At 52.2% G+C, this 11,989-nt stretch overlaps 1 protein-coding gene across 1 annotated transcript; it reads left to right on the top strand.

Moving 5' to 3' along the window:
- The first annotated feature begins 1,723 nt into the window (after window positions 1-1,723).
- On the top strand, window positions 1,724-11,353 carry RAB29 (RAB29, member RAS oncogene family). Its single transcript, XM_080367666.1, has 5 exons — window positions 1,724-1,881; window positions 3,813-3,884; window positions 5,576-5,757; window positions 7,047-7,168; window positions 7,842-11,353. The coding sequence occupies exons 1-5, from the start codon at window positions 1,758-1,760 to the stop codon at window positions 7,957-7,959; spliced, it is 618 nt and encodes a 205-aa protein (XP_080223792.1). The 5' UTR covers window positions 1,724-1,757; the 3' UTR covers window positions 7,960-11,353.
- The last annotated feature ends 636 nt before the right edge of the window (window positions 11,354-11,989 follow it).

Below are 11,989 nucleotides of genomic sequence, written 5' to 3'. Positions count from 1 at the left end.
TAAAGGTCTCTTGCATTCTGCAGCTTTGTTTAGCTTATGCTGAAACTCTTTTGATAGACAGTGAAGTGAGAGTTAAGAAAATCAAATAAACGGCGGCACAGGCAGCCAACGGTGATTGGGACCAGTGACAGTTGCCAGGCTGGCCAGGGCCGTGCCCTGCGTTGTTTGCTGCAGACACTGCGGTGTGCGGGATCCTGCCCCTGTGCCGAGGGGTGTGGGACAGAAGCGCTCCGCATGCTTCGGGGGGCACGCTGAGCCCCTCAATCGGCAGGAATTAGCGGCTGCCGAAGGACTTCCACCCTCCCCAGCTGCAGGATTTGCTGGTGGGGTGTTGTCCTGCAGGGCTGAGCCTCCTGGCCGCTCGCCCAAGCAAGGATCTTGGTGGAGAGTAAAACAAAGCCCCGGCCGCGCCAGGGGCTGCGGAGCTCCACCGGGACTGTGCTGGCACTGGCTTCTCCAGGCCAGGGAGGTCATTTCCCACAGGCTCGGGGTGGCCAGTGTGACACCGTGGTCAGGGTGGCTGCTGTGACACCGTGGTCTCAGGGCAGGAGGGGGGTTGTGTTGCCCTTTGCTGGCCGAGGGGAAGGAGCGATGCGGGAAGGCCCTGAGCACCCATCACCGCGACAGCCGTTTTGGCGTTAAGACCCTGAAGGAGCCCGCGCAGTGGCGTGGCCGTGCCGTTGCTTTTGGAATCCGTGTGTGTGCGCGTGGGGGGATCTTTTCATTTGTCTGCTGGTTGCAAAGGGGCTGGGGGGCCTGGAGGTGTGTGGGGCAGGGGCTGGGGGTGCATGGGGCAGGCAGGGGCAGGGTGTGGAAGTGCAGGGGTACAGAGGGCAGGGTGTGGGGGTGCGCAGGTGCATGGGGCAGGGTCTGGGGGGTGAGGGGGTGCAGGGGCGCAGAGGGCAGGGCCCAGGGATGCAGCAGGCAGGGTCTGGGGGTGCAGAGGGCTGAGTCTGGGGGTGCATGGGGCAGGGTTTGGGGGGTGCGGGGTGCAGGCAGGTGCAGGGTGCAGGGGGAGCGGGTCTGGCAGGGGCAGGGTGCAGGAGTGCAGACGGCAGGGCCCAGGGGTGCAGAGGGCAGAGTCTGGGGGTGCGGGGGGGTTCTGGCAGGGGCAGGGGGTGGGGGTGCAGGTTGCAGGCTGGGGCAGGGTGCGGGGGTGCAGGCAGGGGCAGGGTGTGGGGGTGCGAGGGTGCATGGGGCAGGGTCTGGGGGTGCATGGGGCAGGGTCTGGGGGGTGCAGGGTGCAGGCAGGGTCCGGGTCCGGGTGTGCGGAGTTGCTGGCAGGGGCAGGGTGCGGGGGTGCATGGGGCAGGGTCTGGGGGTGCATGGGGCAGGGTCTGGGGGGTGCAGGGTGCAGGCAGGGTCCGGGTCCGGGTGTGCGGAGTTGCTGGCAGGGGCAGGGTGCGGGGGTGCATGGGGCAGGGTCTGGGAATGCGGGGGTCTGGCAGGGGCAGGGTCCGGGTGTGCGGGGTTGCTGGCAGGGGCAGGGTGCGGGGGTGCGGGGTGCAGGCAGGGGCAGGGTCTGGGGGTGCATGGGGCAGGGTGCGGGGTGCAGGCAGGGGCAGGGTCTGGGGGTGCATGGGGCAGGGTGCGGGGTGCAGGCAGGGGCAGGGTGCGGGGCCAGGCAGGGGCAGGGTGCGGGGCCGGGCCCGGCGGTGCGGACTACATGTCCCGGCAGCCCCGCTAGAGGCGGCGGTTCCGCCGCTGCCCCCACCTGACCCTCACATGACCGCGGCGGGGCCGGGGCCGGGGCCGGGATGGGGCAGCGCGATCGCATGTTCAAGGTGCTGGTGGTGGGGGACGCCACGGTGGGGAAGACGTCGCTGGTGCAGCGCTACGCCAACGACAGCTTCAACCGGCACTACAAGTCCACGGTGGGGGGTGAGCGGGGCGGGGGGGCCCTCCGGGGAGCCGCGCCGGGGGCGGCCGCGCCAGCAGCGCTGCGGGCCGGTTTGTGGGGCGGTTTGCGGGGCGGGGATGCGCGGAGTCTCCCCCGCGAAGGGGCACCGCGGCCCCCGTTGTGCCGGTGTGAGCGGCGCTGGTGCCTGCCGAGCTCCGCCGCTCCGGCTGTGATGGGGACGCTCGCTCCTCTCCCTCCCCGCAAACGTGGAAGCGAGAATCTGCAGCAGGAACAACGGCCCGTCGGTAGCCGCTGTGTTTTGCAACTCCTGTAGCAGCTCGGGGCTGCAGGTCCTGCGCTGCTGGCAGCCCGGCGAGCCCCGGCTCCCTCTGCACGGCAGGCTCGGGGTGCCCCGTCCCCATCCCCCGGGAACAGCCACCCCCGGGAGCTTTAACCGGGAGGGCCGGGGCGGCAGCCCCCCCTCTGCCCGGCCAGCACAGCAGCAGCGTCGGTCTGAGCCCGATTTAACGGCGTGAAGCAGCGCTGGGTACCGGCGGTGCTGTGCGGGGCGGGGGGCGCAGCCTCAGAGCGGGGATGCTGGGGGCGAGGGGGAGCGGGGTCTTTGTTTAACATCGGTGGAAATGAATAACCTGCAGGGAGCGGGAGGTGCCAGGGCTTTACCCAGAAAATCTCCAAAACTGTGGGGGCTGAGCACGGCTGTTTAAATCTTGTTCATGAGTCGGGAGGGGATGGATTAGGAGTTGAAAACACTGGAGAGCTGCATCCCTCTGGGGCGGAGCCGGCATTCCCAGCAGTAAGAGCTGCAGGTGGTTTGCTTTTTATTTTTTTTTTTTTTTCTAATTTGCTCCTGGCTTCCGTAAGTTCCAGCCCTGTTGAGCACGGCTGGCTGCGTAGCTGGAGAGTTTTCCCCCTGCAGTGAAAACCTGATGCATGGCAATTTGAGAAAAAGGCAGCGTTTCCCGCTGGGCTCCCTGCACCGGTCACAGCTGGGGTGTAGGTGGGCGCAGGCGGCGGCTGTGGAGCAGACTCGGAGCCCCACGTACCAGCGGCTGAACAGTTTGGGCAGCGCAGAGCAAAGACAGGCAACAGCACCAAATCCAGCATTTTACTGGCACGCAGGGTCGGGCAAGGGAAGATTTTCTTAAAGCTCTCCAAGCAATAAGGTCTCCGGTGTCCTTTTGTTTGCCTGTGGTTGTTCAGGGTTATGTGCAGGAGGAATTCTTACTCCTGAGCATTGCAGTTTCGGCTTCCTCCGCCCTTGGTTAGTGTCTAGTGCCGGCGTTACAGCTCCAGAGGCTGGGCCCAGAGTTGTGCTTGGGATGGTTACAGACGCTGGAGGACCAGGATGCTGAAAAGCCCCATGATCTGGGGGAGTGGAGCCCACCCAGCGCTGTGTTCGCTGGAAGAACTCCACCTTGCTCTCCTGCTTCCCAAAGGATTGCAGGGCAGCATCTCTGCCGCCCTTGTGAGGGCTTCGACAGCAGATCCGCTGGGCTCCTCCACAAGGCAGTGGGGAGCGCTGCTCCCTTCCTTGCTATTTAACACTCTGATCTGAAATTCAGGAAGGGACAAGCCCAGCGTAGCATCCCGGGGGAGGGATGGGATGCTGATAACCGCCTGCCTTCTGCTTATCTGAAGGCATTTGGTGTGCCTGTGGTCATCCTCCCGCAGGGTGTGGAGCCCTCTGGATTTAACACTTACCGTGCAGTTTTCTGTGATGGAGGAGAGGGGTCAGCACCTGCAGACCCTCCTGCTCTGTGGCTGGTCTGTGCTGGTGCCGGTGTGGGTGCTGGTGCTGGTGCTGGTGCTGGCCCAGTACAAATTGCTGTGGCTGTGAGGGCGGTTGCTGGGTTGGCCTGTGCTGGGAAATTGTGAGAGGGTGTGGAGAAACAAGCCCTGTATTGCAGAATGCCTCTAATTCGGTTTTGTTTGTTTTGGGGGGATTCTCTAGTGGATTTTGCTCTGAAGGTGGTCCAGTGGTCGGAATCTGAGACAGTGCGACTTCAGCTCTGGGACATCGCAGGTATGTTCACGTGAACCCTGAAGCTGCTCAGGAGCAGAATTTAAAGCTCTCAGTGGCTTGGCCCATCTTTTTCTCCCTCTATCTTTTTCAGTAGGAGTCTGCTACAAAAATAAATCCTTAAGGCCTGTCGATTCAAGGGACAGGACTGCTCTGGTTCACAGTGCTGTCTCTAGTTTGCGGTAGTAATTTAAATATTTCATCAAAAGCCCATCTGCAAAGAATGCAGCAACAGAGATGATAAATCCGATTGAGCCTTTCTTTTTGATTTCAAAGCCAGAGTAGAATGAACAGGGAAACAGGCTCATTTGTAGCTGGAGATATAACTTCTAGCCCCGAGTTTTGTGTTAAAATCCTGATTTCTGGCATGATAGGCAGGAATGCCTGATCCTTGTGTGGAGCAGCTCCACTGACCTCGCGCTGCCCTGGCTGCCAGGATCAGGATTGCGATCTGGCTGCCCAGTGACCTGTGTGAGCAGAGCCAGAGGATCCCTGGGGAGCGGTCATGGCAAGAGGAGACTGTAGGGTGCCCCCGAGGCGATGGGTCTGGCTCGGGAGTGGGGCAGGTGTTATATGCGATGAAGTGGAGCAAGGAGCACCTGCTCCCTGAAGAAGTGCAGAGAAATGCGGTTCCCAAGGCTCCCGAGGACAGGTCGGTGCAGTAGCGTCTCCACAATGGCACCTTTGGATTAGAGGAGTCAGGAAAACAGGGTTGTGGTTTCCTCTGGTTTCGCTGCTCTGACACATGCATCTGGAATCCTTAAAAAGAAAACAGGAAGGAGAAGTTTGAAGCAAGAGGATTGCAGCAAGAAACTGATTTCAGTTTCAGCCCCGAAAAGGCGTTTAGGTTTTGGAAAGCAGAGGGGCCACGCTGGTCACGGTGCTGCTGTCGTACCCTGGGCAGAAGGGGATGCAGGCACCGACAGTCCCTGCCACCTCGGAGGTGTGCAGAGTCGGATGGCTTGAGGTTACTCCAAGTGCTCAGTTCTCGACGGCTTCAGAGCGAAAAGCCTGTTGACCAGCTACGGGGCTGCATGGGAGCCCACAGCGGAATCTCCCAGGTGTCAGAAATGCTGGTTGTCACCGTGCCGCTGAACCGTGTGATGTGATGTGAATGCTCTGTGCTGTGTCCCCATCCACACAAACGCAATCAAACCGTGCAGCAGCACAGCAGAGTTACTCTCTGGCTGCAGTTTTAGTAGTACAGGCGGGGTGTAAGGTGTAAGCAGCCGTAACAGCGTGTGTGGGGTGTGATGCCTTGTTTAGTATCGGATTTTTCTCTCTGGAGAGCTCGGTCTGTAACGCTGTGCCCGCAGCACGTGTCAGTGCCGGGGGCACAATCCTGCTGGTGCAGGGATGGCTTGTGGTGGCAGGATTCTGCTCGGGGCGAGGTGAACCTGTGATCGGGGACACTAACATTTAAATTGTTACGCTGGCAGTAATGCAAGTATTTCTGGGACGTCGGCGTGTCTGGGTCAGGATTAAGAGCTGCCCAGTTTGTCCCAGTTCTGGCGCTGTGTTGCTGAGGTGCACCAGGCAGGACACATCTCAGTGCCCACGTTTCCTTGTTATTTAAGTGGAGATTGTTAGCGTCAGTTGGGGGAACGATGTACTGTGATAAACCTGTTATTTGCACGAACAAATCTAAAGTGTTAACTCTGGGGGGGGGCGTTTTTTTCCTTTTGATCTTGAAGGGCAGGAGCGCTTCACGTCCATGACCCGGCTGTACTATAGGGAGGCATCAGCCTGCGTTATCATGTTTGATGTCACCAACATCAGCACGTTCAGCAACAGCCAGAAGTGGAAGCAGGATTTGGACAGCAAGCTCATGCTGCCGGATGGGAACCCCGTGCCTTGCCTGCTGCTGGCTAACAAAGTGAGCAGCTCTGGGCGCGCTCTGGGTGTTTGCGTGTGTGCCTGCGTGTGCACGGGACTGCAAAATGCAAGGAGCTGCCTTTAGCACTAAGCCTTGCCTAGAGCTGCCCCATACCTGTCGTCTTTCTAATCCTTTCCTTAACTCTCCTTGAATTTTCTTCCTTTAGCAAGGATTCTCCGCCATAAGTAGGACGCTGGTAGGACTTAATGTGGGGATGGCACTAGGGAGATGTCAACAGCATCTCTGTCCTGGGACGCAGTGCCTTGTGCCGTGCTGTCAGAGCTCGAGCTCTGTACCTTCTTTCTTTTTCTTTTTCGGTCTTTAATCTGCGGTAGCCTGGGAAGCTCATGTATGATGCTGCAGGTCAAGTTTCTGTTCAGAGCTGCCAGAGGGATGTCTGGTTTTCATTTGGATGCAGTTTCAAGTTTCACTGTGTAGATTAGTTGGTGTCTTTTAATGATGTATTATTTTTTTTCATTTAAAAACTACCTCTGTGTTCTTCACGTGCCAACGTTGGCTCGGCAGCCCTTTCCAGATTCAGTTTGAGACTTGCCTGGTTGGAGAGAGCCTAAAACTGGAGATCACCCAAAAACATGATGGGTGGGCAGGAGGGTGGCTTTTCTTCTCCACTTCTCCACAAACAATGCTCTCCCTCGATAGCTGTTTTAAAGTATTTGCCTCTGCATTAGGGAAATCTGTGTGACTGTACACACTGCATAGAATCTTAGAATAGTTTGGGTTGGAAGGCACCTTACAGACCATCTAGTTCCAGCCCCCAGGGACACCTTCCACCAGCCCGGGTTGCTCAGAGCCCCGTCCAACCTGGCCTTGAACCCTTCCAGGGACGATGCAGTCACGCTAAGACAAGCTGTTAGGGGACAGGTTTCTCACTGCCTCCTCGTACGCCCCGTTGGCGTCAGCCTGGCTGCCTCCCTGACACCACACAGGTAACACATTTCTGTGCTGCTGAGAGGCCGGGTGAATTTTGGATGAGTGGCGATGCTTTCTTGTCCTGTGCTGGCTGAACCTCCATTCCATGCATGCTTGACTGAGGTGTGTCACTATCTCAGATGAGATAAATATATTGCTGCTTGCAACATCCCATTAAGAACCTTGCCCCAAGAACTCTCTATCAGCCTGCGATCTGGGAGATGCGAACGGCTGAGCCTGCCCGCTGCCTTCGTGCCTGCCTGCCTCCACACCGGCAGTACAGGGCTGAGGCAGAGAATTCTCCTCCCGGCTTAAAAATTAAAAGGCTAAACTTAAAATGACTGATTCTTGCCTTACAGTGTGACCTTTCCCCGTGGGCAGTGACAAGAGAAGAAGTGGATCGGTTCAGCAAAGAAAATGGCTTTTCTGGTTGGGTGGAGACATCTGTCAAGGAGAACAAGAATATCAATGAGTCCATGAGGTAGGCACGGTGGTGATACATCTGGGAGTTAATTCCCTCTTTCAGACACAGCCGTTTTGAGGTGAGGGGAAATGCTGTCAGTAAGTAACAAATAGCAGCAATAATACACAAGTAAATCTCCCAAAGGGAAACTGAATTCCGCAAGGTAAGAAGTTTCTCTCTCTCTGGTTAAGCTCTGATGTGCTTTTGGAAACAGAAATTCTTTCAGCAATACCGGGGATGTTCTTTCAGGTATTGGCCTCTACCAGGAGGACGGGAGTTCTTGTGCAAAGATTTAGAAATTCTTTTGTGACACACCAGTCCTTTGATGGAGAATTTGGCCTTTTCTGAAAGATATTAGATTAGGTATTCACTGATGGCGAGGTTGGGCAGGTGGCACTTGGAAGGCTGTTGAGGTGTCCCAGTCCTATACTGGTGAGGTGGTTGCAGTAGGTGTTAGTTATCCAGTCACTGCAGAGTCTTCTGGTGCTGCCAGGTGACAGCAGTAATGCTGCTGCCAGTGCTACGAGGTTCCTTAACCTCATCGTTCAGTCGTTACAGTTCTGCAGGTTTGTGTCCTAGAATGAATCGCTGTTTCTTTTTTTGCGCTGCTGAAAAACGGTGTGCCCAATGCTGGTTTCAAAAAAAAAAAAAAAACCCAACCCAAACAAACTCACATCTGTTTGTCTTCTAGAGTGCTGATTGAAAAGATGATGTCCTCGTCCACTGGTGATGGAAGTTCCTCTGCTGCCGGGAGTGGGGATTATATTAATATCAAAGAGACAACCCCGCCAGGCTGGGCTTGCTGTTAGATGCACTGACTACACCATCTGCCTTGGGCTTAGCAGCAATGGCCTTTTGTTATTATCATCATTTTTTCCTAAACTGGCTGTCACTGGTTTTCGGTTGGGTTTTTTTTTGTGGTTTGTTTTTTTTTTTTTTAACGATCATGAACTGTCTTCTGTTTAGTGCATATTTGTTCTCAGTAGAGCATTGCTACAATGGCTTGGAGTGAGGAGAGGAAAGAAGAGAGGAGTGAGAAGATTCTTCTTTATCCTGGTGTAGCAGCAGCTGGGGGCTCTGCTGCTAGTGATGTAGCGTGGTCCATGTTCAAGCACATGGCTTGGATTAATTAATATTTTTAACAAATTTTGAGCACTTCGTCTTCTGACATGTGACGGCCTGTCTCAGGCAGGGCGAAGGATGTCGAAGGTACATTTTTAATATTGTTGCACCTTTTATTCCCCACCACCTGCACCCACCATACATAGGGGCACCAGTCCCACATGTTACAGTGACCTTCATTTGCTGCACACGGGGTTCCAGTGGTCTCCCTGAGCCTGCGGATTCCCGGCGTGGGATTACAGCAAACTCGTACTTCATACTCTGGAACTACATGCCTCTGCTTACGTGTCCTGGAGAGACCAACACATCTCATCTTTGCCACTAACTGTCCTCACGATGTGAAGCCAGATATGGATGAGCATGGTGTCCCAGCTCTGTAAAATTATCAGCGTGAATATGAGCAACGGTGTAGCACAGCCTTTATTTTTGTGTGTGCTGACTGTGGTGCTTAACACAGCAGAGACCTCGGATTTTTTCAAGAATTGCCCAGTTGCCTTCTGTCCGCTCCTTCTCCCTCGCCCTCTGCCTAGCACAATCCTGTGTATTCTGTTCTGGTGCCGCTTTATTAGGGCACGGAGAGCTGAATGAGGAATAGGTTGTAAACTCCTTTGTGTGACAGAACAACAGTCCTTTTCACTTTTAGAACACCCTGTATCCTACAGCTTTGCAATTGCGGATGAATTGCCTTCCCACAACTGTTGTGTAGCGAGGAGCGGATTTGGGAGCGGGGCTGGTGCAGGGCAGGCAGTGCTCTGAAAGCTCACCCGCTGGCTTCAGCGGTGTGGGGGGAAGCAAGGGAGAAGACTTTGCAGGACAAAAGGAAACGAAAAGAACCGCTCCCCGCTTGCCTTTTGATGCCTGCTTTCCCTAGCACGTCCCCAGGTACTCACCGTGGAGGTCTTGCCAACAACACAACATTGGTAGAAGCGCACTAGATGGTTATCTGGGGAGAGTTTAACGAACTCAGTCTGTGGGGCTGGAGTTACGTAGCGTTGTAGGCCTTTTACATCACCATGCGATGTTCTAGAATTGTCTTGCTTATGTTTTAAGTCAGGATTTGGACAAATGGTCTTCAATAACGGTTTTCCTTTCCCAACTAGTTTAATTTGAAAACAGGGCTATAAATCGGTTTGTCCGGATTCCTGCTGAATTAGGATTACTTTTCTTTGGCAAAGTATTGCTTCGGTCTGTCTTTTCTTACTTTCTATAATCGATGGAGGGAGAGGGTGGTAAGAACAGGAGCAGATTGCCTTCACTAAGCACGAAAAGTTCTGAGTTCTCATTTTCTGGAGTTTAAAAGGATCGATGAGTAAACAGTAAGGGCTGAGAAATTTATAACTAGTGTTGTGTTCCAGTGTTTTAATTAAAAGCTAAAATGTCCGGGCAAGGATTCTGCTGTGCAAACACTGCCAAATTTGGGTTTATAGGCACTTAAATATACCTTTTCTGCACTGCTGGATTCACTGTAGAAACATGTGGAACGCGTAGAACTGGTTAGCAACAAAATTGAACTGTCTTACTGAATTCTACTTCCTAAACATTGTATTAAAAAAAGAAAAAGGTATCTTTAGTTCTTTAGGGAACATGGGGGGAAGGGCCTAATTTTTTAAAGGATCTGTCACAAACCCATTAAGATTCATGTGTTATTCATCGATTTCTGTATATGCGACTCAAAGTGTTTCAGCAACGAGGTCAAGTGTTAAGAGCTGTCCTAACAGATGGAGAAGCAGGCACCCAGTGGAAAGCTCTGCCCAGGACCAGCTGACTACTCAAGTCAGTAAAAACGTGGCCCTGAAAGGAAAATTTCTAATTCCTGTTCCAATGGCCCAGGCAATAGGCCATGCATCTTGCAGGAAAGCATCTTCGTACCTTTTGCACGTCGGTTTGATGTGTAGCAGTGCCTCTTTGGTGTCTGGACCTTTTAATCTGGACCTTTTTTTTGTAAGTGCCTCTCAGAAACAAGCAAGAAGCCAAAGGAAGATCTTTTTAGAAGGTTTTCTTCTAATATAAATAATTTCTGTTTTGCCCAGTGGTTTCCGGTACCGATGTATGCCTTGGTGGCTGTTGGGGTTTTTATTTTTCCACACTGCTTACTGCTTGCTAACATCTTAATAGACAACAGAAACGATCGTTGCTTGAGATCGGTATAAAAACCCAACCAGACAGGAAAACGATTTTACTGTGCAGATGTGTTTGTTTTTTCAGACCTTGCTCTTGTGGCGCATAAGGTGCTTAAAAAAGCGAAACAAAACCAAAAGAAACGAACCTTGATTTGGCCCTGTAAAACAAACTGATTCAAAAGCCCCATCTAAACATGCTCATTGCTGGGATAGGCAGTGCGGAAAGAATGGTTGCCTGTAAAATTGATTGTGCCCAGCTTGCACTAGCTGAAATAATTCTCATTTTTAAAACAACTGAAAGGGAAACGCCAACTTGAGCGAAGCAGTTTCCAAGACACATATTAAGCAAAGTTAAGTGTCATTCATGCAGACCGATAAAAACTTGAGTCTTTCAAATATGAATCAGAAAAGCCTTGTCTTTATTCGGATGAACTGTGGTTCACTGGTGTCTTTGTCAGGAATGATCTGTTTTGAAAACGAAGGCACCAAGTTTTCCCTTCTGCAGTGCCTACTTTGACTTTGTACTCTTTGTGTGACTCCGGGCCAACTGTACTTATTTCCCTGTCTTCCACATGTTGTTTCTCATTCCTATAACTTTTAATTTGTGGTCGTGGGACTCAAAACCATATGAAGTTTAACGGTGTATGTTATATATTGATGACAGTGCACTATGGGTCCACATAGCTGGAAATTTTTACTGCAATAGATTTTGAAAGCATGAGGGCAGACTATAGTTCAGAAACCAGTCAACAATATCAAAACAGCTTTTTTTTTTTTTTTTTTTTAAACGCTTGCAGTCACACAGCAGTCTTTAAGACACAGGGTTCTGATTACTGTAAAGCTGCAGTATTACTGTGTTTATGTAAAGATTGAAGAAACTGCGGGGAGGTTTTCTCCATATCAGTAACTACTGCAGTATTGCAAAAGTTTGAAATAAAAGTTTGACATTGCTTGTGTAGTAGTAGTTGTTGTTGTTTTCCTGTCTCAACAGTCCTAACAAATGGGTTGACAAGTTCAAACTAGAAAGTCTTGCTGTCTGTAACAGGGCATGTGTAAAGCATACAGCATGAACTGCCCTGCGTTGCCAGCAAAACAAATTAGATCCTTTTTACTGAAACATCTCGCTGTCTCAATTACTGTAGTTTTACTGACCTACAAGCATGCAAAACTTTTGCATCTGTGAGTCAGTCAGTGGCTTTTAATCCAATATATCTAGCTAAGAGGAGAAAGAAAAGAATTCCTTGATGTGGTTGCTTGTTAATACACCTTCCTCCTTAAGGCTCATTAATTCACAGAGTGTATTTTGAGGCTGGTGATGCAGGCAGGCAGTTGCTCTGAATGCCCCTCTTTCTTTCCTGATGAGCTTGATTTTCATGAGTATTGACTGGCATGAAGGACAGGGCACATCTGAATTGATCAGAAAAACGGCAGTCATTCCAAAGGAGACAAATTAAGCTCAAGCAGGGCATTAAATGAACTCAAATTACTCCTATAATTAGGTAAGAAGCTGGCCATATTTGTATTGTCAAAGCAGTCTTCTCAAATAACTCGATGTGTAAAGAAGATGGTTTAAAGTACTGTTTTTAATAAAAGGGCG

Source organism: Falco punctatus (assembly GCF_963210335.1).
Source record: "Falco punctatus genome assembly, chromosome: 17".
NCBI classification, from domain to species: Eukaryota; Metazoa; Chordata; class Aves; order Falconiformes; family Falconidae; genus Falco; species Falco punctatus.
Note: the sequence above shows the minus strand (reverse complement) of the source record. Positions and strands in the feature narration are given on the sequence as shown.

What these genes read in the sequence shown, in the direction of transcription:
- RAB29 (XM_080367666.1), top strand. Translation starts at nt 1,758, where the DNA reads ATGGGGCAGCGCGATCGCATGTTCAAGGTGCTGGTGGTGGGGGACGCC. An exon ending in CTACAAGTCCACGGTGGGGG is followed by an intron (nt 1,882 to 3,812) that starts GTGAGCGGGGCG and finishes GGGATTCTCTAG; the next exon opens with TGGATTTTGCTCTGAAGGTG. An exon ending in GCCTGCTGCTGGCTAACAAA is followed by an intron (nt 5,758 to 7,046) that starts GTGAGCAGCTCT and finishes CTTGCCTTACAG; the next exon opens with TGTGACCTTTCCCCGTGGGC.